Source organism: Cricetulus griseus, chromosome 2 (assembly GCF_003668045.3).
Source record: "Cricetulus griseus strain 17A/GY chromosome 2, alternate assembly CriGri-PICRH-1.0, whole genome shotgun sequence".
Classification (NCBI taxonomy): Eukaryota; Metazoa; Chordata; class Mammalia; order Rodentia; family Cricetidae; genus Cricetulus; species Cricetulus griseus.
This window is the reverse complement of record NC_048595.1, coordinates 396,278,266-396,304,423: the sequence shown is the minus strand read 5'-3', so window position 1 is coordinate 396,304,423 and position 26,158 is coordinate 396,278,266. Positions and strand designations below refer to the sequence as shown.

General features: G+C 43.2%; 1 protein-coding gene across 1 annotated transcript in view; it reads left to right on the top strand.

Moving 5' to 3' along the window:
- The window catches only part of Lima1 (LIM domain and actin binding 1), a 99,915-nt gene that overhangs the window by 10,904 nt on the left and 62,853 nt on the right, over positions 1–26,158 (top strand). The window contains exon 2 of the mRNA XM_027396562.2: positions 24,133–24,274. Within this exon, the coding sequence (XP_027252363.1) occupies positions 24,156–24,274 (119 nt within the window). The 5' untranslated portion in view covers positions 24,133–24,155. The remainder of the gene's footprint in view (positions 1–24,132; positions 24,275–26,158) is intronic.

Genomic DNA, 26,158 nt, shown 5'->3' with positions numbered 1-26,158 from the left:
TTCTATGTCTTGAAATGAGACTGATTAGAAATACTTTTCAACAATAGGATTGAATTGGGTTTGCTTGCTAACAACTAATTGAACCAGACACTAATTCCATTCTTTTCTAAATATTGGCTTCAAAGTTTATTTCATAAATGTCTTTCATTGCAACTTAAGTTTTCAAAGTGCTTTTGCTTTTCTCCTCTCACATAATCCTCAGAGTATTCTTTGTCATTAAATATCTGGTTTTTAAATGAAGAGATTGAGACAGCCCTTGCCATAGGAGCATGAAAACCTGAGTTTGGATTCCCAGAACCCATATAATGGTAGACTCAGTGTTTCTTTTGTAACCCAATGTCCCTGTGACAACATGAGAGGTAGAGACAATAGTCCCTGGAAGCTGATGGGCCAGGTAGCCTGGCATAAGCAATAGAAAAAGCAAGAGACCCTGCCTGGAAGGTGGAAGGTGAAGACAGACATCTGAGGTTGTCCTCTGACCTCTATGTACATGTTATGGCACATACATGCTTGCAGTCACACATAAACAAGTTTGTATACACACACACACACACACACACACACACACACACACACACACACGTGCATTCTCACATAATACACAGGCAAACATTTAAAAAACAAAACAAAGACTCAATGAAGTTGACTGCAAAACATGCCTAGCTGCTTAAGAGACAGACATTAAAAATTCAATTAGAACATTGATATTGAGGCTAAATGTAGCTCAGTCCTGTGTTCCCAGTCCTTGGGAGATAAACAAAAGAGGATCAGGAGTTTAAGGTCACCCTTGTCTATATAGCAAGTTTGAGGCTATCATGGTTTATATAAAAAACAAAACAAGAAGCTGGAGAGATGGCTCAGCAGTGAAGAGGAGCTGTGTTCATTCCCAGCTCCCACATGGTGGCTCAGAACCGGCTGTAACTCTGGTTCCAGGAGCTTTGATGCCCTCTCCATAGGCATTGTATGCACATGGTGAACAGACAAAACATCCATACCCCCCCCCCAAAAAAAAAGGCCTGGGATTCAGGAAGGGGAGAGAAAAACAAAGCACTGATATTAGTATATTTGTATCAATCTGTAAGATATAAGGTACATAGCATCATTCCCAGGGAGTTGCCCAATGTCATTTTTGATGATTCTTTATGGGACTACCCTGGCTATTTTTTTATGGTATATTTTTATTTTATATGTGTTGGTGTTTGCCTGCCTTCGTGTTTATGTGAAGGTGTCAGATCCTCTGGAACTGGAATCACAGACAGTTGTGAGCCACCATGTGGGTGCTGGGAATTGAACCTGGGTCCTCTGGAAGAACAATTGGTGCTCTTAACCACTGAGCCATCTCTCCAGTCCCACCCTGGCTCTTCTTACTCTTGACTAAAGCACTGTCCTGTGCTAGTGTCTCAGACTGTCACAGAAAGGCATGATTCAAGAAGAGTTACTTTTCAGTAAGCCTGTTTAATTTTCCTGCTTGGAGGAATTGGCTCAGTTGATCTGAACTGGCTCTTCAGATTGAGCAAGCCTGAAAAAAAAAAAAATCTTCTAAAATTTCAGATAAGAATAATTGAAGCCAGGCCTTTCCTGGAAATGGCCAACTGTGAAACTAAGAAGGCCAGTGTTTGGAGGGATCTTGATTAATTATTAAAGACATGGACTGGGGTAAGGAAGGTCTGCCTTTAGAAGAAGCAGCCTTCCCAAAATAAGGTCGATGTCTCTGCTTCAACACTGTGAAGGAGACTCCCTTTTTTAGCTTTATTTTCCTTCAAGACAGGGTCTCCCTGACTATCCTGGAACTCACTGTAGATCAGGCTGGCCTGGAACTCAGAGATCTGCCTGTCTTGGACTAAATTTAGGTGTATGCCACCTCCTCAGGCTGACTAGCTACTCTGTCTTAATTAAATGTGTAACTGGGAAGACCTAAGACAGATAGTCACATGTGGGATTTTGTGGAGCTCTGTGTTCCCTGTGTTGTGCTATTCACTGTGTGACACACCCGATGGTAACATATACGACAGTATAATAGTGCAAAGGTTAAAGAAGAAATAAACTGCCGAGAGAAAATCTGTGTGAACAGCTTTGCCAACTCTTAATTTCCACTAAACTACATTTTCTTCCACTTCCATCTTAAATTTGAAATTATTGACACTATCTGTTTTTCTGGCAATTTCTCTTACTATGTATTTAAAAAAAAAGGGGGGGGAAATAACCTGCTGGAAAAACTCTGCACTGAGCTTTGTTTGTCCTTACATTGAGTTAATTATCAATGGAAGTAGAGGATAATAAATTAGGCTATTTGGGAGAGAGGTGGAGACAAGCTGTGATTAGAGCTGGCAATTGTATAATTTAATGTGGGGAAGGATTAGAAAGGCTTTTGGCTGATCTTTTATGACCTACAAAATTTAGGTCAAAGTGGGTTTTTTAAAAGATATAAATGGTAGTTTATATTAAGATATCTAACAAGCTAATTTGGGTTTCCTTTTTAAAAAGTTTTTTTTTTGCATTAAATTATCTTCCATGTATATGTGTGTGGACGCATGTGGAGGTCAGAGAACCACTTCTGGAATGAATTCTTGCCTTCTGCCAGTGTGTTCCGGGGCTTGAACTCGGGTCATCAGGCTTGGAGGCCAGCACCTTTACCTGATGAACGATCTTGCCCCGCCCTGACCGAAGAGAGCTCTAACCCTAAGCTACATGCCAACCCTGACCCTCTCTCTCATTGATGATTTAACAGAACTAAGTTGACCCTGCAGCACCCATGTACCAAGGCCACTTTTCTTTTGTATCTGTGCCGGCAGTCATCTTGTTTCCTCTCTGAGCCTCAGGTTCTTCCTATACTCAGCAGCTTAAATTCCACTTCGAAAATATTATTTCTGCATGTTATTGTAAGAATTAAATAAATTTAGGGGCTGGAGAGATGGCTCAGTGGTTAAGAGCACTGACTCTTCCAGAGGTCCTGAGTTTAGTTCCCAGCAACCACATGGTGGCTCACAACCACCCTGAATGAGACCTGGTGCCCTCTGCTGGCATGCAAGCAGAAGACATAAAAAAGAATTAAATAAATTTAGATGTGGAATTAATGAATTAATGTCACATACCTGTAATCCCAGGAATAGGATGAAGATCACAAGTTAAGGGCCCTTCTGGGCTGTGCAGTGAGCACAGGTTCAGCCAGGGCTACAAAGTGAAGCCGTGTCAAAAAAACAAATAAGACAACAAAGCAGCAGAAAACTCTGGCCAAGCATGTTGGTATGAAACTGTGATCGACACAGTCAGGAGGCAGAGGTAAGAGAATTACAACTTTGAGTTTCAGGCTGGCTCAGGGTGGTAAAGAACTCCTGGACAGTCAGGGCTATAAAGCAGTAACCTGACCTAAAAAGAAATGTTCAGGGCTGGAGAGATGGCTCAGAGGTTAAGAGCACTGACTGCTCTTCCAAAGGTCCTGAGTTCAATTCCCAGCAACCACATGGTAGCTCACAACCATCTGTTATGAGATCTGGTGCCTTCTTCTGGTGTGCAGATATACATGGAAGCAGAATGTTGTATACATAATAAATAAATAAAATCTTTAAAAAAAAAGATTTAAAAAAATGTTCAGTAGATATTAGGTATCTGGAAGTTTTTGTTTGTTTTGAGGCAGGCTTTCAAGTAGCCCAATCTGACCTCAAACTTGAAGAACAGCTAAATGACTGAATTTTATTTGTTTATTTTGTGTCTGTGGGGGTGGGAGCACACATTCTCAAATGCCACACACAGCATGTGTATGGAGGTCAGAGAACAGCTTTGTGAAGTCACTTCTCTCTCCTCACCCTTAGGGGGATTCCAGGAATTTCTGGGCTTGTATTATCAGGCCACAAGCACCCTGTGTTACCCCACTCAGCCATCCCAAAGGCCGCTAACATTTCTGAACCTCCAGTCACTGTCTCCCAGGTGCTGGGATTACAGGTGTGAGCCTCCATGCCTGGTTTTATACAGTGTAGTGATGGAAAAACCATGACTTTGTGCATGACAGTGCAAGCACTCTATCTTCTAAACTGTACCTCAGCCCCAAATATTAGGTGTTTGTACTGTCATGCAGCTGCCATTTTTATTAAACACTTAGTTTAGCAATGAGCTAAAAGCTCCAGGAGAATTTTCTTAATGGCGCACAGAGGTAGATACATAACAACCTGAACCGACAGGACCTCCTAGCAGAGATATAGACCAGGTCGGGGCTCTGGCCATAATCATTTCTTGAGATACTTGAAGAAGGCTGCCTTAGAATACCCTAGACACCAAGAGGTATGATTCTTTTTTTTTTTTTAATAACCAATTCTTTTTTTTTAAGATTTTATTAATGTATACAACATTCTGCTTCCATGTATATCTGCACACCGGAAGAGGGCAGCAGATCTCATAATGGACGGTTGTGAGCCACCATGTGGTTGCTGGGAATTGAACTCAGGACCTCTGGAAGAACAGCCAGTATTCTTAACCTCTGAGCCATCTCTCCAGCCCAAGAGGTGTGATTCTTAACATGTGGTTAGCCCTTAGGAATTAGAGTTGTGAGACTTTTAAACCCAGGTTCTGTCACTTTTTCTGTTGTTTTGAGACAAGGTCTCACTCCAGAGCCCAGGCTAGCTAGAACTTGCAATGATCCTCCTGCCTTAGCCTCTTGAATACTGAAATGACAGGTGAGGATTGTGAGTTCTGCCTAGTTCTACTACTATAATTTTATTTATTTATTTATTTATTTATTTATTTATTTATTTGGGGTGGGGAGAGCAACTTGCTGGGGGCAGTTCCTCCATTTCACCATGTGCATCCCAGGGAATTGAACAGTTCATCAAGGCTGTGCAGCAATCAGCTTTACCACTAAAACATCTCCAGGACCCTGATCCTAAAACACTCTATCTGTGTGACACTGAGAAAATTGCTTCACTTCTCTAAACCTGTTTATTCCTCTATTGGATGAAAATACTTGCTTCGTGAAAACACTGAGTGAGTGAGAACAAGTGTAATAATGAGCCAATATGTGTAAAGCATGTGACATATGGCTAGCATTCAGTAATTGATCCTCAGGCTTAGGAAGCTACAGTGGCTTGGCAGAGACATACTCTCCCTAGGTAGGTGACTAGGATCTCCTGTGTTTCTCCCTGCTCTGGAAGCAAGCCAAAACTAACTCCCAAATCTCTTTTGCCCTGGAATCCTAGAAGACCCATTTCAGAATCATGTTTGGACTCCCCGTGAGAGATTCCGATTTAGGGCAATGTCCTTTCGTATTTTTTAATCCCAGCATGGGGAAGGCTAATGGAGCAGGGTCAAGAGTTTGAGGTCTGGAGGCCGAGGTGGTACTAGTGACACACACCTTTAATCCCCCCACTCAGGAGGGAGAGGCAGCACTCTGAGTTCAAGGACAGCCAAAGCAGAGAAACCCTGTCTCAAAAGGAAAAGTTTGAGGCCAGCCTAGATCACATAGTGAGAGCCTTTCTCAAAAAGAGATGCATTGTCTGAGGCTGATCCTAATATTCAGATGATATTTGGATGGCCTTGCCCCAGTGGGAAGTGCTAAACTGCCGGGAAGAGGGAGTACCTAAAGCATAGCCCTGAACAGTAACCTTCTCTTAAGGCTGGGAGGTCATATAGTATCAGTCAGGCTTCTCATTGGACTGGGCACGAGAGGGAATATTAATGATCAGTAAGATGTGGGTACTCTACAGAGACGAGGTTCTCATCTGTGCAGTCGAGCGCTGTTTATGCTTGCAAAGAATATTAATGAGGTCTGGATAAGAATCAGACACCAGAAAAGGACAGCTGCTGGGAGAGACAGTTCAATTGTACAAGGAGTTGCATGTGATATTCAGACAGTCCTCATTCAATTTAAAGGCGTAATTAAGTTGTAGAGATAATAAACAATTTATAAATGACATTTAAAAAAATAAATGCCACCGAGATGGCTCAGCTGGTAAAAGCCAGTGTTCTACAAGCCTTGATGATCTGAATTTGATTATCAGAATTCTTGGTGGAAGGAAGGAGAAAAACTGGTTCCCAAAAGTTGTCCTCTGACCTCCAGATGTGTGCCATAGCATAGGCATGCCCATCAAACACACCCACACCCACACCCACACATACACACACACACACACACACACACACACACACACACACACACACACGAGAGAGAGAGAGAGAGAGAGAGAGAGAGAGAGAGAGAGAGAGAGAGAGAGAGAGAGAGAGAGAGAGAAGGGGAGAGAATTTTAAAATAAAATAAATGGATAAATGGTCAGGCACCTTTTAATCCCAGCACTCAGGAGGCAGAGGCAGAGGCAGGCAGATCTCTGTGAATTCAAGGCCAGCCTGGTCTACAGAGTGAGTTCCAGGACAGCCAGGGCTACACAGAGAAACCCTGTCTCAAGAAGCAAAAACAAACAGAAAAGAGGATGGAGAGGCAGAGGTGTGGAGATGGAAATGGTGCTGATGGACTCTGCCTTCGATGTTGAACTATTAAAACTTAAAGACTTTTAAGTTGAGAGCCAGGCTTGGTGGCAAATGCCTATAATCACAGCACTCAGAAGGCAGGCAACTTTGAACCCAGCCTGACCTGCAGTGTGTGTTCCAGGCCAGACAAGTGAGACCCTCTCTCACAAAAACAAAAAATCAATAAAACAAAACAAAACAGACCTTTTATGTTGATTTGGATGTGGTGGTGGAACATGTCCATAATCTAGCACTCAGGAGGCAAAGGCCAGCATGGACCACATAGTAAGACCTTTGCACCCCTCCCCCATACACAATAAAAATTTGGGCTTGGGAGATGGTTCAGTTAGCTAAGTGCCTGCTGCATAAGTGATGACCTGAGTTTAGTTGTCAGTTTCTACAAAAAAGCTGGGTGTGGTAACATCCAGTGTTGGGGGCAGGTGGAGTTCTTAAACACTGAGCCATCTCTCTAACCCACTGTTTTTTAAGAAAGTCTTGCTATATAACTTAGACTGGTCTTGTTATATAACTCCTGCCTTGCCTTCTAAGTGTTAGATTTACAAACACGTGCTGCTATGCCCAGATTATGAGTAGTAATAATAATAGATACCTGTTATTATTACTATTTTATTTTATTGTTTTGTGTTTTTTAACAGGGTCTCACTAATTAGCCTTAGCTGGCCTAGAACTTGCTTTGTAGATCAGGCTGGACTTGAACTCACAGAGATCCACCTACCTTTGCTTCCTGGGATTAAAGGAGTGCACCACCACTCCTGACTCTCATATTGTTTTGTGTTTGTTTTGTTTTGTTTTTCTGGGTTGAGATTTATTCTCTAACCCAGGATGGCCTGGAACTTACAGCAATCCTCCTGCCTCATCTTCCTAAGTGTTGAGATTGCAAGCATGAGCTACTGTTCATACACATTTTTTTTTTTTTTTCCCGAGACAGGGTTTCTTTGTGTAGCTTTGTAAACCAGACTGACCTGAACTCACAGAGATCCATCTGCTTCTGCCTTCCGAATGCTGGGATTAGCGGTGTGCACCTCCACCACCCAGCTTCATACAAATTTTTAAATAAAGATTTATTTTATTTTAAATTGTGTGTGTGTGTGTGTGTGTGTGTGTGTGTGTGTGTATGCGTGTGGTTGAGCATGTGCAGGTGCCCACAGAGGGCAGAAGAGCATGTTCGGTCCCCTGGAACTAGACTTACATATGGTTGTAACTCAACCTGTGGTGCTGGGAGTTGAACCTGGGTCCTCTAGAATATCATTCAGTTCTCTAACCTCTGAGCCACCTCTCTGGTCCCCGTTACGAATTGCTTTTAACTGGAGTCTTATGACAGACACAGATCTTATGTAGAAATTAAGCTAAGAACTAAACCTTACTGTTTACTGTATGTGAGTTAGACACTGTGGTATAAAGAGATGTCAGGAGACCTCAAGCTCTGTGCTATACCCTTTTCCTCATTTATCTCTTTGTATGTTTGATCACTCGCTGGGCAGGCTATCATCTTGACTTTGCATAGAGGAAGGGTTGCCATGAGCCAGGTAAACAATGGAATCAGAGTGGGAGGCAGCTGGTGTTACCATTATATGGTCCTGCCTCTAGGTAACCATGGTGATACGTACCCTGAGGGAAGGGCCCCCCAGTCATCATTGATTGCCTGGTGACTTTCAAGCAATAATTTATATTTTATTTTATTTTTGTTGCTGGGATTTAACACAGGGCTTGGTGATGCTCACACACATACATATGTTTTACTACCGACCCCTACCGACCCACCTCCCAGTCCTACAACTATAGTTTTTAAAATTAGAGTTTATTAAAATATACTTTACACATGTAACTCATCCACTTACGTATTCCATTTGGTGGGTTTTAATGTACTCACACAGCTGTGTAACTATCACCATAACCAGTTTTACATTTTGTCACCTCCCAGGAAAACCCCATACTCTAGGCCGTCAGTCCTGTTTTGTTCTTTCCCCAATGAGACAAGCCCTAGTCCATTTCCCAGCTCTAGAGATTTAGCTGTTTGGACCTTTCCTATACATGGGATCACACAAGTGGTCTTGTGTAAAGTATTTCCGAGAGTCCATCTGTGCTAGAGCATGTATCAGGGCGCCATCCCCTTTCATGGCAGTATACTATTTCACTGCAAGGATATACCACATTCTGTTTCTGCATTGATCACTACATGGACATTTGGATTATGTCGTGTTTTTTTTTTTATTATTGTGAATAACATTGTTGTGAGCTGCCCTGTATGTGTACGTGGGTTGTTTATTTAGTCAGTCAGTTGATTGTTTGATTGACTGATTTAGACAGGGCCTCACTATGTAGCCCAGGCTGGCCTCCAACTCACAATGCTGTGTAGGCAGAAGTTTCTGTCCCTCAAGCCACTCCAAAGTAACTACACAGAGGATTAATATTAATTATAAATGCTCAGCCAATAGCTCAGGCTTGTTATTAGCTAACTCTTACATTTTTCAATTAACCCATATTTCATAGCCAGATGTTGGTGGTGCACGCCTTTAATCCCAGCACTCGGGAGGCAGAGACAGGCGGATCTCTGTGAGTTCGAGGCCAGCCTGGTCTCCAGAGCGAATGCCAGGATAGGCTCCAAAGCTACACAGAGAAACCCTGCCTCGGAAAAAAAAAAAATATATCAGTTAACCCATATTTCTTAGTTCTGCGTTGTCACGTGACTTGATACCTTTTCTCAGTATATGACTTGATACCTTTTCTCAGTACAGCATGTCCATTTTGCTTCTCTGCATCTGGTTGAAACTCCTCTCTTTCCTCTCTTCTTTCTCACAGCACTCTCAGTTTGGCTCTCCCGCCTAACCTTATCCTGTTCAGCTATTGTCAGGTCAGCTTCTTTATTAAACTAATTACTGCAATATATATTCACACACTGTAAAGGAATATTCCACAATGCTTCTGTCTTAGCCTCCTGAGTGCTAGAATTGCCAGTGTGCCCCATCATAACCAGCTTTATTTTTGTTTTTAATTGACATATAACTGTGCATATTTGTTAGGTATGGGTGACATGGTAACTTGACATATGTATACATTATCTTGAATATTTATATACATGTGTATACATGAATTCTCTTATGCATTTGTATGTACACACACAACATAGGGGAAGCATCACTGCATCAGTTCTGAATTTAATCTTCTGAGGAACTGGTGTTCTTTTCCAAAGTGACTGTCCCATTGTCTGTCCCTACCCACAGTGCACAAACATTCCAACTGCTTGCCTCACGATGGCACTTCTCAGACTGCAGTTCCCATCAGCACATCTCACAGGAAGAAAAAGTTCATCTTCTTACACACACACAGACACACACACACACACACACAAATAGCTCAACAAGCACTTTGTAAGGATGTTTACCTATAGGATGATGAAACACTGTGGTGTTTTCTACTTCATTCTCTTCCTTATTAAAACAAACAGATGGGCTGTGGCTGTAACTCAGAGAGGGAGCTTGCCTTTCTCACTGAGCTACTGAACGAAGAGCATACTGGGAGCTCTGGGTTCAACATCCAGCTCTGCAAAAACAAAAACAAGGGCAAATCATGCTGGTTGTGACTCCAGCATGAAACTGATTTTGAAACTCGCTAATTGTGCCCTGGAGTAAGAAAAACACTAGACTATTGTGAGCCTCCTCGTCTTACACAAGAGGGAGGGCAAGGCTCAGACAGGTGTCTTCCTAGGGTCACTTGGCTAATTAGTGGCAGAGGCAAGATTAGAGCCCACGCCTGTTGTCTTCTTGATTTAATTTTTAAATTGTAATTTAAAGTCTGTTCCAGCTGTAATGAAGATTATTCTGGCTTTCAGGACACATCATAGGACATGCCCCTGAGTCCTTCCTGAGTCTCTGTTTTGTTGTCTTTGCAGTCGCTGCCACCATGGGGTCCTATGGGTTTGGTTCACATAGCATTGGATAAAGGCATTCGAGAGCTTGAGAAATGGGCCAGGAGAACACTGATTTTACAATAACAGCATAAATGCAGCTCATAACTGTTGGTATTTAGATGATCAGTTCTTGTGAGCTCAGTGTTTGAAGGGCTCATCCATAGGAAAGTATGAGTAGCCAAAAAGCACACAGCACCTTGATAGAGGTTCTCATTAGCTGCCTTAATTGTGGCTTGCCAATGAAACACATCATCCCTGATTGAACTTGACAGTGTGCCAGGAGGTCACAGACCAAATCACTATGTCGCTTTTTAATTTAATTTTATTTTGTTTTATTTTGCAGTGCTGGGGATTGCACACAGGGCCTTACACATACCAGGCAAGCACTCTACCACTGAGCTATTGCCCCAGCCCCTAAAGTGTTGTTAATCCTTTCAGAACTGTAGCCTGCTGCATGCCTGGCTCCTCACTGTCTCAGTGTAAGCTCAAAGCTGGCCCAGGCTGCCCAGGAAGGATTGTGTTGGCCTTTCACTTTCACTTTTGTGTATTTTCTCTTTCCCTTACCATCCCTCCCTCCCCCAAGTGCTGGGGACTGAACCCAAGGCCTGACAAGTGCTCTATTGCTAAACTACTCACCTTTTAAAAATGAGTATTTTACTGGGCAGTGGCAGCCCACAACTTTAATCCCAGCACTCAAGAGGCAGAGGCAGGTGGATCTCTGTGAGTTTGAGGCCAGCCTGGACTACAAAGTAAGTTCCGGGACAGCTACACAGAGAAACCCAGTCTCAAAAAACAAAACAAACAAAGAATATTTTTGTGTGGGGGGGTGTTGTGTTGTCTTGTTTTCTGAGGTGGTATCTTAACTATGCATCTCTGGATGACCTGGAACTAGCTATGAAAGACCAGTCTGGCCTCAAATTCAGAGATCCACTTGCCTCTCTGCTTCCTGGGTGCTGGGAATAAAGGTGTGCATGACCATGCCTGTAAAAAAAAAATATTTTTTTTATTTTATTACCTGTTTGTGTGATATCTGTGTGAGTGTATATGGATCCAGTGTCTCATGTACATGGAGGTCAGAGGGCACCTCTCGGCATTCAATTCTGTCCTTCCACCATGGGTTCTGGGGATCCAACTCAGATTGTCAGACTCACATGACAAATTCCTTTGCCCACTGAGCCATCTTGCTGACCCTAGTTTGCCTTCTCTTTCTATTAAAAAACTTAAAAAAAAAAAAAAAAAAGATTTGGCCAGGTAGTGGTGGCACATGCCTTTAATTCCAGCACTTGGGAGGCAGAGGCAGGTGGATCTCTGTGAGGTCAAGACCAGCCTGGTCTACAAGAGTGAGTTCCAGGACAGGCTCCAAAACAATACAGAGAAACCCTGTCTCAAAAATTCAAAAAATAAAAAAATAATAAGATTTGTTTTATATATACTTTAAAAGTATTCTGTGAGCATGGGTGCTTCACCTGCGTTTGTGTCTGTGCATCACATTTGTGCAGTGCCCCCAGAAGCTAGAGGAGGGTGTAGGATCCCTGGAATTAGAGTTACAGGTGATTGTGAGCCACCATGTGGGTGCTGGGGATGGAATCAGGGTTCTGTGAAAGATCAGCCCGTGCTTTTAATCACTGAGCCATCATTCCAGCCCCATAGTTTTATTATTTTTTAAATTATGTATTTGCATGTGTTTATGTGTACGTTCACTGAGTACAGGTACCTGGAGGGAGCAGAGGCTTCAGGGCCCTGGAGCTGGAGTTGCAGCAATATTGCAAGCTGTCTGACATGGGTGCTTGTAGCAAAGCCCAGGTTCTCTGCAAGGGTGGTACATCCTCTAACCACTGGTCCATCTCTCCAGCCCTTTTGGTTTCTTTTAAGACAGGCTGTCCTGAAGCCCATGCCAACTTTAAACTTGCTTTGCAGCCACGGCTTGAGCTCCCAGTCCTCCTGCTTATGGGCCCAGAATGCCCTAGTTACCGGTGTGTGTCAGCACACCTGGATACTTTTGTGTATCTTTCTGAAGAATCATTTTAAGTTAAATGACAAACCAATGAGATGAAAATAAACCTGATTTTATTATCAAGATCCATTCATCTGCACAATGATTTCGTGACTCTAGACCGGGAAGTTCTAGGGGACATTGGGCAGATTCAGTGTGTCTTAACTTAAGGCTACTTCTTGTTGTTCTAATAGATAGCTTCCTGTCCCAGGCTGGCTTCAAACACCTGATCCTGAGAACAGGAAACCTGGGTGTTTCACTGAGATAGCTCTCCGGTTGCTTTATTTTGTTTGCTATCTTGTTTGCTTGTACATGGAGACGGGCTGGAGCCACTGGCAGTCAGTCCTCCTTCCTCAGCCTCCAAATTCAAGGATTATAGCCATGTGCCACCACACTGGCTCAGGTGACTTTTAAAGGACAGATTTCTGGGTGACAATAGAATATTCAAAGTGAGGCCGGGCATTGGTGGTGCATGCCTTTAATCCCAGCACTCGGGAGGCAGAAGCAGGCGGATCTCTGTGAGTTCGAGGCCAGCCTGGTCTACAAGAGCTAGTTCCAGGATAGGCTCCAAAGCCACAGAGAAACCCTGTCTCGAAAAACCAAAAAAAAAAAAAAAAAAAAAGACTATTCAAAGTGGACAACAACATGGTAGTATTCTAGGATGCCCCTTTCCCATTTTCTAGGAGTCCTTATCCTTCTCCAGCCCTTAATTCTGTTGTCCAGTCTTTAATGGGGGAACCTTGGATGCTAGAATCATTGCTAGGTTCTGTTTAAAGGTCTTCCTGGGCTCTTCTCCAACTTGATGAATCATGGGAAAGGACCTGAGAAGTCAGAATTTTAAACATGTTTCCTAGGTGATTCTTGTGTATACTTAAGTTTATGACCTACTGAATTAAAACTTCCTTTCTCTTTTATTTCTCATCTTAATTCCTTTTGGTTTCTCAGATTCCACTTAGGCTTTGTTATCTGTTGAGCTGTAGTTATTCATTAGCATTTGTAAGGAGACACCTGAGTTATGTCAACAGTGCTGACTGGAACAATCTGAGTTCAGGCTAAAGACATTTTTGCTGTTGTGTTCAGTGGTTTCTCATAGTTTGCAGTGATTTATTTTGCAATACACAAACACCATGTTCCATTTTCTTTTCCCTGAAGTCATTAAATAACATGCTTCAACAAATGACTTCAGAGATTGAGGTCCTTTTCTTCATGGTCATGGGGACTGAGATAGGACCTCTAATTCTAGCACCTGGGAGGAGGACGTGGGAGGATTGGGAATTCAGTTAGCCTTGGCTACATAACAAGTTCAATGCCAGTTTAAACTATTTGAGACTCTGTCTCAAAACAAAAACAAAACAAAACAAAACAAAACAAAACAAAACACACCCAAATCAGAGGCTGGAGAGATGGCTCAGAGGTTAATGGCACTGTGTGTTCCAGAAGACCTGGGTTTGGTTCCCTGCTCCTACACAGCAGCTTACAACGGTCTGTAACTCCAGTCCTATGGGATCTGATGACCTCTTCTGGCCTCCTCAGGCATTGCATACACAGGGTACACATACATGCCGACAAGACACTCATACATATAACATAAAAATAAATCTTTTTAAACAATTTTTGATCAGCTGGGTGGTGGTGGCACATGCCTTTAATCCCAGCACTTGGGAGGCAGAGGCAAGTGAGTTTAAGGCCAGCCTGGTCTACTGAGTGAGTTCCAGGACAGGCTCCAAAGCTACAGAGAAACTCTGTCTTGAAAAAACAAAAACAAAAAAAATATCATATGGTGTGATTAATGTTAGGCACTGGTCTTATTGTTCTTTGAGAGCTGGAGGACCTCCAAGGACTGGGGAGGGAGACCTATGGAAGAGTGCTTGGCAATGACCCCAAAGCCCTGGATTGTATCCTTAGCACTGCAAGGAACCTTCTAGTTGTGGCTTGAGGTGTTGGGAAGGGATCTGGGGAAAAGTGTCCTCTAAGCTAGAACAGGAACTGAAGCATTTCCCCCAGGAAGAGTGGCATTATATGTATGGGAGACACTTTCTCAGAAAGGTCTGGGATCCATATGTGAGTTGAAGGGGGCTGAAGAGATGGTTCAGGGGTTAAGAGCACTGGCTGCTGTTCCAGAGGTCCTGAGTTCAATTCCCAACAACCACATGGCGACTCACAACTGTCTGTAACTCCATTTCCAGGGGACCTTACACCCTCACACAGACATACATTCAAGCAAAACACCAACACACATAAAAATAAATAAATCTCTAAACAGAAAAAAAAAATGTGAATTGGGTCTGCCCGATGTTGTGAGGGAGCCAAGAGGGCTTTTTGTTTTGTTTTTGTTTTTTTGAGACAGGGTTTCTCTGTGGCTTTGGAGGCTGTCTTGGAACTCACAGAGATCCACCTGCCTCTGCCTCCCATGTGCTGGGATTAAAGGTGTGCACCACCAACACCTGACTGCCAAGAGGGCTTTATGCCAGGCCTTTTTTTTTAGTCACCAACCAGCTCCCAAATCATGGCATAGAGACTTAATATTAGTTTTGAATGCTCGGCCCAGCTTAGGTTCATTTCTTTTAACTTAAATTAATCTGTTTCTTTTTATCTACCTTTTGTCTTGGGGCTTTTTACTTTTCTTTCCTTCTATATATTTTACTTTCATCGCTTCTCTTGTCTGTGTGGCTGACTGGCTTCTGGCCCCAGGAATGTCCCTCTGTTTCTCCCTTGTTCTCTCCTTCTCCTTTTCTCATTCCTCTCAAGCCTAGATTTTTCCTATTTATTCTGTCTTCCTGCCAGCCCTACCTTGCCTAGCTATTGGCCATTCAGGTTTTTGTTAGGCCCATTAAGTGCCTTGGGCAGGCAAGGTGAAACAGATGCAAAACATCTTTACATAACTAAACACACATCCTCACATCATTAAACAAATGCAGCATAAACAAATGTAACACACCTTTACACAGTTAAAGTAATATTCCACAGCATAAACAAATGTAACACATCTTTACACAGTTAAAGTAATATTCCACACATAAACAAATGTAACACATCTTTGCCTAGCTAAAGTAATATTCCACAGCAGGGCTTGATGCTGCTTTTAATCTCAGCACACAGGAGGCCAAGGCAGAAAGGCTGCAAGTGAAGCTAACTTGGGCTGCATAGCAAGGCTAAGCTCTCCTCAAAAATTTAAAAACTAGTTATAATGTAAGGGAAAGTTTGTACAAACTTTCTATATGTATATAAAAGAAAATAAGGGAAATAGATATAACATTTCTTCGTTAATAAGATTTATTGAACACTTATTAGGTGGTAAGTAATGTTACACCTACTTGCTGTTTAATAACTTGTTACATTATTTTTTCCAAGACAGGGTTTCTGTATGTAGCCCTAGCTGTCCCGGAACTCGCTTTGTAGACCAGGCTGGCCTCGAACTCACAGAGATTTGCCTGCCTTTGCCTCCAGAATGCTGGGATAAAAAGTGTGCACCACCACCACTCAGCTGTGGTCCTTGTTTTGACTATAAGATCTGTTCAGTGATTGTCAGGAAATGACTGGAAACAGAGCAAGGCCAAAGCAATGGATGGAAGATGACAAAGTAAAGCAGGTGAGGGCTGTAGTTTAACTGTGCTATAGGAGCAAAGTGACGGTGAGAGGGAAAAAAGCTTAAGATTTGAAAAAAAAATTTAAAAAACCTATGTACTAGTTCAGATACATATTTATAGATATAGAAACATACTCCTCAGAAATAGTTCACCTCTTAGGTAGAAAACCAGGGACAGAGGCATATGGAGGTTGTGGGAAAGATAAATTCTCTTATTGAGACCTGGGCACTGTGGCTCAAAGGTAGAGTGAGCCTTGGCCTAGCATGTTCAAGGCCTTGGGTTCAATCTCTAGCACAAGGTCGAGAGGTAGAGAAAAGGTCTAGCTGGAATGTAGAGACACTTATTCTCCCTAATGGAGGCGGAAAGGGGGAAAGACGGTCTGAGAGTGCTTGTTTGCTTCCATATTTTATCCCTAGCATGGTAATGTGTGACTCAGTCAATAAGTGTAAACAGTGCAAAACTACACAGAGAGTGTAATCTTATTCCTTGATCCCTTCGGTTAGCAGCAGCTCCTCAAGTGTGATTGCTTCTCAGTTACACAACCACTTTTCTATACAAAATATCCATAAAAGGAGATGAAAGAGGGACCACATGTTCCTGAAGTGACTCCGTCCTGATGCAAACATCTACATTCTCGTTGACTCTGGGAATTGGCGTTACAATTATCCCATTGTCTAGGTACATATTTCTACAGACAGCTGGCAGAAGCTCTCCCAACAACTGTGGCAGTGACTAGCCTGACGTGCCTATAGACTTGTCTGTCATGTTTTTGATAAGAAAAGACTGAGCCTTTTGTGTATGCTAAGTGAAGTTTTTTGTTTGTTGTTTATTAGGATTATTTTGTGGGGGGAGCAAGGACTCACCTCTAGGCTGTCCTCAAACTCATGATCCTCCTGTCTGTTCCTGTCTCTACCTTTCTGCGAGCGCCTGTAATACCACACCTGGCTTCAAGTTACTAAGTCTTTTTTTTTTTTTTTTCATGAGATTTGCATTTATGTCAAGAGTTTGAATAAGTACTGGAGAGATGGCTCAGTAATTTTATATATATATATTCGTTTCTTTCAACCCTTGTACATAACCACCCACTAATCTAGCAATTGTTCTCACAGGTAGAATAATATCCAGAAGCCTGAAAATGAGACTCTTCTCAGAAAGATTGGGTAGCTGAAGAGCAACACCACACCTTTAATGCAGGCCCACAAAAGCTGTATCCCTGATACAGTGGACAGTGTAACCCTGCTAGCCAGGGTTAACTAGGTTTCTCTCAGGAAGAGGGATGATTACCTCTGATTCTCATCGCTCTGAGAAAAAACAGCTGTCCCTTGAACTCTGGGACTGTAGATGCTCATGTCCCTTTACATGGTTAGTGTAGTATTTACATCTAACCTATGTGTGCTTCCTCCTGTCACTAGACTACTTATGACATCTGATAGGTCAGTGCAGAAGTTGTGCTGTATTTGTTGATCTGTGTATTTGATGTAACACTTCTCTTGTTTCTATTTCTTTGGTGGTTTCTTGTTTTATTTGAGATGGGTCTGGCTGGCCTTAAACTCATGACAATGCCCTGGCCTCAGCCTCTTGAGTTCTGGGGATACAGGCATGCACTAACACACCCTGCAATAAATGCAACTTTTTGAAAATATTTTTGGTTCTTAGTTGGTTTATTCTACCTATGCAGGATCCAAGTGTGTGGGGGAGCAACCTGTAGTTGTCACTGTTGCTTTTAACACATTTTAATTACATTTATGGGTGTTTGTGCATGCATGCGTGTTTGGAAGTCAGAGGTCAGCTTGTGGGAGCTGGTTCTCACCTTCTGATGTGTAGAACCTGGAGCTTAAACTCAGGTTATCATGCCTGCTAGCAAACACCATTGCTCGCTGAACTGTTGTGCTGGCCCACTGTTCTTACTGAAAAATAAATTGTATGAGTTTGCAGCTAGGTGGTGCAGGAATGAATTGAGGTAATGGTTCTTAGCGATCAACTTTTTGTCTTGGCTAAAAGTAGTTATTTTAGCCATCATTTTGACTGTTGATGTAAAGAAAATGGAATTTGGAACCAAATGACATATGAATTTGAAGCTAGTTCTGCTACTTTAAAACTAGATTAACTTTGTAAGATTAATTTAATAAATCTGACTCTCCCTGGGTGGTTGGTGGTGCATGCCTTTAATTCCAGCACTAGGGAGGCAGAGGCAGGCAGATCTCTGTGAGTTTGAGGCCAGCCTGATCTACAGAGTGAGTTCCAGGACAGCCAGGGCTACACAGAGAAACCCTGTCTTGAATAAATAAATACATAAATAAATAAACAAACCTGGCTCTCAAATTCATAATCATAAATTAATAAGGCTGGAGAGATGGCTCAGTGGTTAAGAGCACTTGTTGCCCTCTCCGAGGACCCAAGTTCAGTTCCCAGCATCCACATGGCAGCTCACAACTGTCCATAACTCCAGTTCCAGGGAATCTGGCTCCCTCTTCTGACCTCTGCAGGCCAGGCATGAACATGGTACACATACATATATGCAGGCAAAACACTCACATAAAATACAAATAATAAATCTAATAAACATATATTAATAAAACGAATTTGATTTGAATGGCCATGGAGCTTAAATGAGATTTTTGCTTTGTCTAAAGTAGCTGTTTCAAATGTTCTGTTTCTCTCAAGAGTTTCGTTGACTTTTTATGTCCTTGTGTATTCCAGGCTGTCTGGAACTCACTGTGTAAGTCTAGACTGACTTAAAACTTGGTAGTTTTCCTGTCATAGCTTCCCAAGTGCTGGGACGCATGAGTGAGCTACCAAGCCCAGCTCTGAGATCTGATTTCTTTCTTTGTAATTTTTTAGTCGATGTGTTGCAGAGGGTAGTTGTGTAAGTCAGAGGAGAATCGTGATGTAAGATTCCACCTTTCACCTTGGGACACAGTCTCTTGTTTGCCACTTCTCAGGCCAAGCTTCTTGCTCCTGGTGCTTCTAGAAATTGGTCTTTCTCTGCTTCCCATCTCACCGTGGGACACTGGGATTGCAGATGCACACCCCCACTCCCGTCTTCCACTCCCACACGTGACCAGAAGCTTGGATTACCTCTCACTTAGACAGGTCTAGTATCTTCTAGGAATTTAGATTTGTCTTTGATGCTCTTAGCAAGCTATACATTGGTGCAGATGCCTTTTTTCCTTCTTTCTCCTAAGACAGGGTCTTACGTATCCCAGGCTAGCATCAAGCTTATAGATGCCTTGAATTTCTGATCCTCCTACCCCTCCTCAAGCGCTAGGATTACAAGTAAGTGCCACTGTGCCTGGTTGTGTGTAATGCTAGAGGTAGGACCCAAGGCTTCATGCATAGGCAAGCAGTAGTTACATCCCAGCACAGACTGGATTGTTTTGTGATAGGGCCTCACTCTGTAACCCAGACTGGCCTGGAACTTGCAGTGATCCCTCCTGCCTCAGCATCTACACCACCATACCCAACAAAAATAATTGTTCAGAAACTGTGCTCCACCACAGGCTGCGGTGCATGGGAGAGCTCTTAAGTTATAGAGATGAATGTTAAAGCCTCTGAGGGGAATCTTTATTTGCTTTAAAGGTCAGACATATGAAGATTAGACTCCACTTCTGTTCACTCATTGGCCAGTTCTTGCCACTGCGGGAATACGGCCCAAATTCCTCAGTGTGGTTTTCACAACTCTTCCCAGCCTGGCCTCACGCCTTCGGCTGTCCGTCCCTCCGTCCGTTCTGCCTAGAACCTAACTCACTTCCTTGGATATGAATGCCACCCTTTCCACCTCAAATGTACTTTCCTCCTTCTGCCCTCGAGGACTTTTCAAATTCTTTCCATTCTGCAAATCCCAAGTCAGTGTCTTTTCCTCCCACTGAGCCTGAGGTATGCAATGCCTCTAACCACATCCTTGTCTTGTGCTGTAACTGTGTGGATGTCAGCAGAGTCAGTAGGTTAGGAGCAGCCCATGGCGGGGGAGGGGGGGGCTCTCTGTTCATCCTCCAGGCACAGTCTGCTCGATGCTTGATTATAAGGTGTGTTTCTCCTAACCTTAGACCAACGTGAGGACTACAAATTTCCTTGGCATTTTGGGCAGAAGTAATCAAAACCATGAACTTGGGAATTGCTTTTTCAAAAGACTTTATTATTTCTAACTTCCCAAATGATATATCCAGGCATGGTGGCACATGCTTGTAATCTCAGCACTTGGAAAGCTGAAGCAGGAAGATTGTGAGTTTGAGGCCAGCCAGAGAGCTACCTAGCCAGATCCTGATATATATGAATGCCTAGGAGTGCAGCTGCTGCTGTCGCCAGGGGTGGAGGCGATGGTGGTGGTGGTGGTGGTGGTGGTGGTGGTGGTGGTGGTGGTGGTGGTGGTCGCAGAGGTATGGTGGTGGAGGTGGTGGGGGTGGTAATGGTGTGTGTATTTTACACAGTATCTTATTACGTTGCCCAAGCAAGTAATCCCTCAAACATCCCTGCCTCAGCCTTCAATAGACTTGTACTGCATCTGGTTCTGTTCCTTTTTTGTGAACAGCTTTGAGAACATACTTGATTTTTTCCTCTTTTATCCATAATTGTTCACTGTAAAAAAAACTGACAACAGTTATAGTCACACCCACATTGGGAGCATAATTTTTCCAAATGTTGTCTTAAAGTGTTGGTCAACCTTTCCTGGATTTGGCTTGAAGGGGAGCTGCTGTGGTTTTCCCTTCTTGATGTTTGGTTGCATGTCACTACTGTGCCTTGCTCTCGTTAGAGAAAATGCAGATGACGTTGGATGAGTCTGTCACATGAGCAGCGTTACTATTCTGTCCAGAAAGAGGCAACACTTTTAAAGCTCTCACATTTACCATTGACTTAGTCTGCATGAATGTCATTTCCTCTTCATCTTATTCATCCCATTGCTACAAATAAGAAAATCTAAGATTGAGGAAAAAAGAAAACCACACACACACAAGCTTTAAGTGGTCAGAGCAATTGTTCTTGATTGTATATACCTATCTCCCCTGCCAAAGCTCCTTAGCATTACTGTATATGATGCTACCTTTTGAGATGAGAATTAAATCACTGAAAACAAAACTATTCTTTTCAGAGAAGGCGTTCATTGGAAGGACAGTGCACTGCACGTGGGGAAGTAGTGGTCTCAGAAGGTTGTCTGTCTGCCATCTGCTTTGCATTCTGAGGCTTCCAGGGTGCTTGGTCCAGCACACCACATTGTGCTGTTGCCAAGGCTGTTGGGGGCAGTTCTGATGGATACCAGTTCTGCTCTGTGGTTGTCAAGAGAACAGTTCTTTAATCTGTATTTTTTTCAAATATGGAGGTGTTGACTTGTTTCTGATCTCAACTCTTCTGGACAAAGGTTGTAACTCCTTTGGTAATTACTTGGGCAAGAAAACTCAACCACCAGCTTAGCGGGTGGAGACTGGGTGATGTCAAGGGTACTCTTTGTATGTTCTACAGCTCGAAGGGATTACAGAAGAGAATGTTAAGTGTAGGGGATTTATCCTCTGAATTTAAATGCATCATACTTTCCCCAGTTGTTAGGAGGCTTTATAATTATAAGAGCCAGTGCTAGTACATTATACTTAAAATATTCTGTACAGTGTTAAGTATGCCTAGTATTTAAAATATATTATCTCCTTAAATCTACAGTAAAATCCTAGAAAGACAGGCATTATCCTTGGTTTTCATCTGAAGATACTAAAACTAAAGAGATGACGTGATTTAAAACATTTTTTGCAGTTCCATGCCTGTGTACAGTAAATTGTGATCCTGTTAGCCCTCGTTGCCTTCACTTATCCCTGGGCTCCCACTGGTCCTCTGCTTCTCCCCAACCAGGTCCTCTCCTGCTTTATATCTTATTGGTCAATCTATCAGTTTTTGTTTGGTTGATTGTGTCAGGAAGTGGCGTGTGCGTGCCATAGCATGCTTGTGGTGAGGATAGGACAACTCTGGGGAGTTTTTTCTTTCCTTCTAACATGTAGGTCCTGAGGATGGCACTTGTTTTGTCAGGCTTGGTGGCAAGTGCCTTTTCCACTGAATCATCTCAACAGTGCCATGTCCTTTCTTTTTCATGCAGGTCTTGTACAGGCACCCACAGCTACCGTGTGTTCACGATTGCAGTAGCCATGTCCTACCCAGAGGACAGCCTTTGATGGCACTGCAGTCTGTCCTCTGGCTCTTACAGCCTTCCTTCTCTCCCACAGCATCCCCTGGATTTTGGAGGGTGCAATGATCTGTCCAGTTTAGGGCTGAGGACTGTACTGGTCGTCACTTATGCTCAACACTTTGACAGAGCCTTTGCACTGCCCACTGTAAAAAGACACTTCTCTGACCCAGACTGAGACCAGCACTGGTCTGTGGCAGTTGTCTCATTGTCCATCTAGCAAAACATCAGTAATGTATTCCCTCTAAAGCCACAGGCTTTTGCCAAGTTTGTAATACCAGACATGAACAAAACCAATCAGAAAGTGATTGGTTAAACCCCACCCCCACCCACTTCCAAACAGTCTTGCCCTGTTGCACAGTGGACATATCTTGCCTGGTGGGTTGGTATTGTACTGTAGCTTGGTAAGACAGTTGATGACATTTCTCCCCCAGTGGCCTGCATAGCCCCTTCCAGAACTGTGGCTGCAGCTAGCAGGGAGGAAGCTTCCAGCTTAGTTCTAGCTTGATTTCTGTTTCCTGCATCCAAAGTGTATGGTTATCTTCAACAATAATTCTAGCAGGGAACCGAGAACAGTGGTAATAGCCTGTATTGTTTTGGGTGCTTCTCAGAACTCCCTAACCATTACTTCTAGGGAGGCACCCTGTACCTGGCACTGGGATTTTCATTAAAAAACCCATGGTTTCTTGGGGCTGGAGAGTTAAGTGCAATTGCTGCTCTTGTGGAAGTACTGGGTTTGATTCTCCGCACCCACACAGCAGTTCACAAACATCTGTAACTCTAGTTTCAGGAGATCTGATGCCTTGTTCTGGCCTCCACAGTACCAGACAAGCACATGTGCACAGATATACATACAGGCAAAACACCCACTCATGCACATAAAATAAAGACAAAGTAAAACAAAAACCCTATAGCTTCTTGGGGCAGCATTACTCGCCCACATAGGGTACCTCCACTCAAACTATTAATGTATTTTTTAGTTTGTAAAATAGTAGGTTCCTTTTTGGTTGGTGGTCCTCCTCACCCCCACATTCCCACTCTCCCTTAAACTCAACACCATTTAAACCTTTCTATCTTTAGTAATCCTCTTTTGCTTCCGAGTTACATGTGTTTTACTGTCCACACACCAAAGACTTCCCCCCCCCACTACATCACTCTTATGGTCCCTTTCTTGCCTCCTGGCTGCTATAGGTACTCACTTCAGCTTAAACACAGAAATCTAAAAATTCCAAGGGAGGACCTACGCATAAGAGGAAACAGAGTTTCTTTTTTCAGGGACTGCATTACCACACTCCATTTAATGATTTGTCCCTAAGATGCCACCAATTTAAAACATTTTGTATCTCTTTGTCTACTTTGCAGTGCTGGGTTGGAGCCCAGAGCCTTGCCCATGCTAGGCACGCTCTCTACTGCTGAACTGTATCCCAGCTCCAGATATAACTTGTTCAAAGTAACAAACTTGCAATGCCATCCTCTTTCTCTTATCCTATGCAGTGTCCTTAGCTCTCTCCAGAGTAACAGTGGCCAGTGCTCCTGAGTATAAGGAGAGAAGGTAGGGGGAAATAGAGAGAAAGGAGGGAGGGAGGGACAGAGAGGGAGGGAAGGAAGGAGAACAAAAAGCCATGTGGACGGAGGCAGAGCCTAGTTTGGGCTTGACTAGTGAGATGCTGATTGCATCTCTCCTAGGATGTTATTCCAAAAAGGGGAAGATTTCATTCTGAATGTGACTTTGGAATAGCCTAAGTTCAGAAAAAGGCCAACTGATATTTGCACAGTAGGCTCAGTGATAAAATGATGGAACTGAAAAGGGACCGAAGAGATCATCTGTTCTGACCTCCTTTTACAGGAAACTGCACCCCAAAGATACTGACTCATTTGACTAAGGTCACACAAGCTTTGGAAAGCTGCAGAGACGTGTGGCCTGCAGCTTTGGGCTCTCTCGCTTTGTTCATCCTGCTGCCCATCCTGGGAATCCTGTGCTACGCTGAATAGTCTCCCTTTCTCTATCCCATAGGTGTTCCAGAGTCTGTAGACAAGATGGAATCATCTCCATTTAATAGACAACAGTGGACTTCCCTGTCATTGAGAGTAACGGCCAAAGAACTTTCTCTTGTCAACAAGAATAAGTCATCGGCAATTATGGAAATATTCTCCAAGTAAGTGCTGATCTTGGTCCAAGAGGACCATCTGTCTTGATAATTGATGAAGCAATGTAAAATGGCTGCATTGGAAGTTAGGCACTGTAGAGAAAAAGAATGTTATCAATCAAAGGACCCTTCCTCTGTCTTTGGGTTTTTATTTAATCAAGGACAAGAAAATGTTACGAAAAGATACTTATAAAATACTGAAATATAAAGAAACTGTTACCAAATCCAAAGGAGTGGAAGGAGGATAGATGAGGGACAAGAGGAGAGTCTGTAATGGGCAGGGACCTTCAAGGAAGGCGCTTTGTTTTGTTTTGTTTTGTTCATCCATTGGTTTGCTTGTTTGTATTGAGATGGGGTCTCCTGCAGCCCAGGCTGGCCTTGCACCTACTCTTTAGCTGAGAAGGACTCTGCACTCCTAAACCTCCAGCCTCTGCCTCTCAAATGCTGCCATTATAGTTGTGTGCCACCAGACCCAGTTGTTTTTAGTTTTTTTTCTCCCCACTCTGTAGCCTGGTTTGTAGCCTGAAACTCACTAATGTATCCCATACTGGGTTGGCACTCATGAACAAAACCCTTGCCTCCACCTCCTGAATGCTGGGTGTCTTGGTGTGAGTGAGCCATCATGCCCTCCCTGTAGGGAGGAAAAATAATATCTTTTAGTTTTTCAATGCTAAGGGTCAAACCCAGAGTCCTACACATGCTAGGTATGTGCTCCATCCCTGAGCTACATTCCCCACCTACAAGCGTCTAAATAACATTTGAAATTCAGCTCGTCAGTTATGCTTGTAGCATTTCAAGTTTCTGATAGCCAGTAAGGTATAATAAGGGGGGGGGAGGGTTATTGAAATGAAGACATCCATTTGCAGGTTGTCTTTGCTTTCACACTGAGCCAGCAGAGACACTGGGTATAACTGAGACTGTTACTCAAAAGTCTAAAACATCTGGCTGATGGGAGAAGTCCTTGTGTGTATATGTTTGTCTTATTGGTTGATAAAGTACTTTTGGCCAATAGGGAAGCAAGATAGGTGGGACTAGGAGTCGAGGAGGATTCTGGGAAATATAGTAAAAAGAAGTCTTGTGATCCAGGCAGGAAGTGACATAGCAGGCAGACTCAGAATATAAGCAGAGGCAAGCAGGAAATCGCTCTCTTCCTCTTCTTCCTCTCTTCTCTGGGAGCCGTCATGTTGTCCCAGAAAGAGGACACATTCCGCCAGCGTCCTTGATAAGTCTTTATGAAATATATAGATTAAGAAATCCTAGTCATTGGCCAGCAGCATTGTGCCTAACATTAATCTCTGTTATTTTGGGCGCCCACATGGAGGCGGGGCTCGGGCAGCTTGGCAGAAAGACTTACCGTTACATTTGGCCCTTTAAGAAAATGAGAAAATGTTTGCCAGCCAGGCTGTCTATAGTAGGTGCTGTTGCACACAGTAAGTGCTGCTGTACATGGTCGGTGCACCTGTACACGGTAGGTACTGCTGTACACAGTAGGTGTTGCCACATGCTGAAGAGATGGTCCATACCATTAACACATCAGAGACAGCAAACAGAGGTTCATTGATGATGGAGGAGAGCCAAGGAGAGGTGGTAGGTTTGCCACACTAGTACTTTATTACCAGGAAGCTACTGCACTTATGAGAAGAAAAAGAGTAAAGACATGAAGACAGTGATTCTAGCAGCTGTGTCTAGGATATAGTTAAACACCAACAGGAGGTTTCTGTGGCCCACAGTGTCACCTTTCCTTTGATAGCAAATCCCAGCGAGGCAGTGATGGCGCACGCCTTTGATCCCAGCACTTGGGAGGCAGAGGCAGGCGGATCTCTGTGAGTTCAGTGAGTTCAAGGCCAGCCTGGTCTACAAAGCGAGTTCCAGGACAGGCTCCAAAGCTACAGA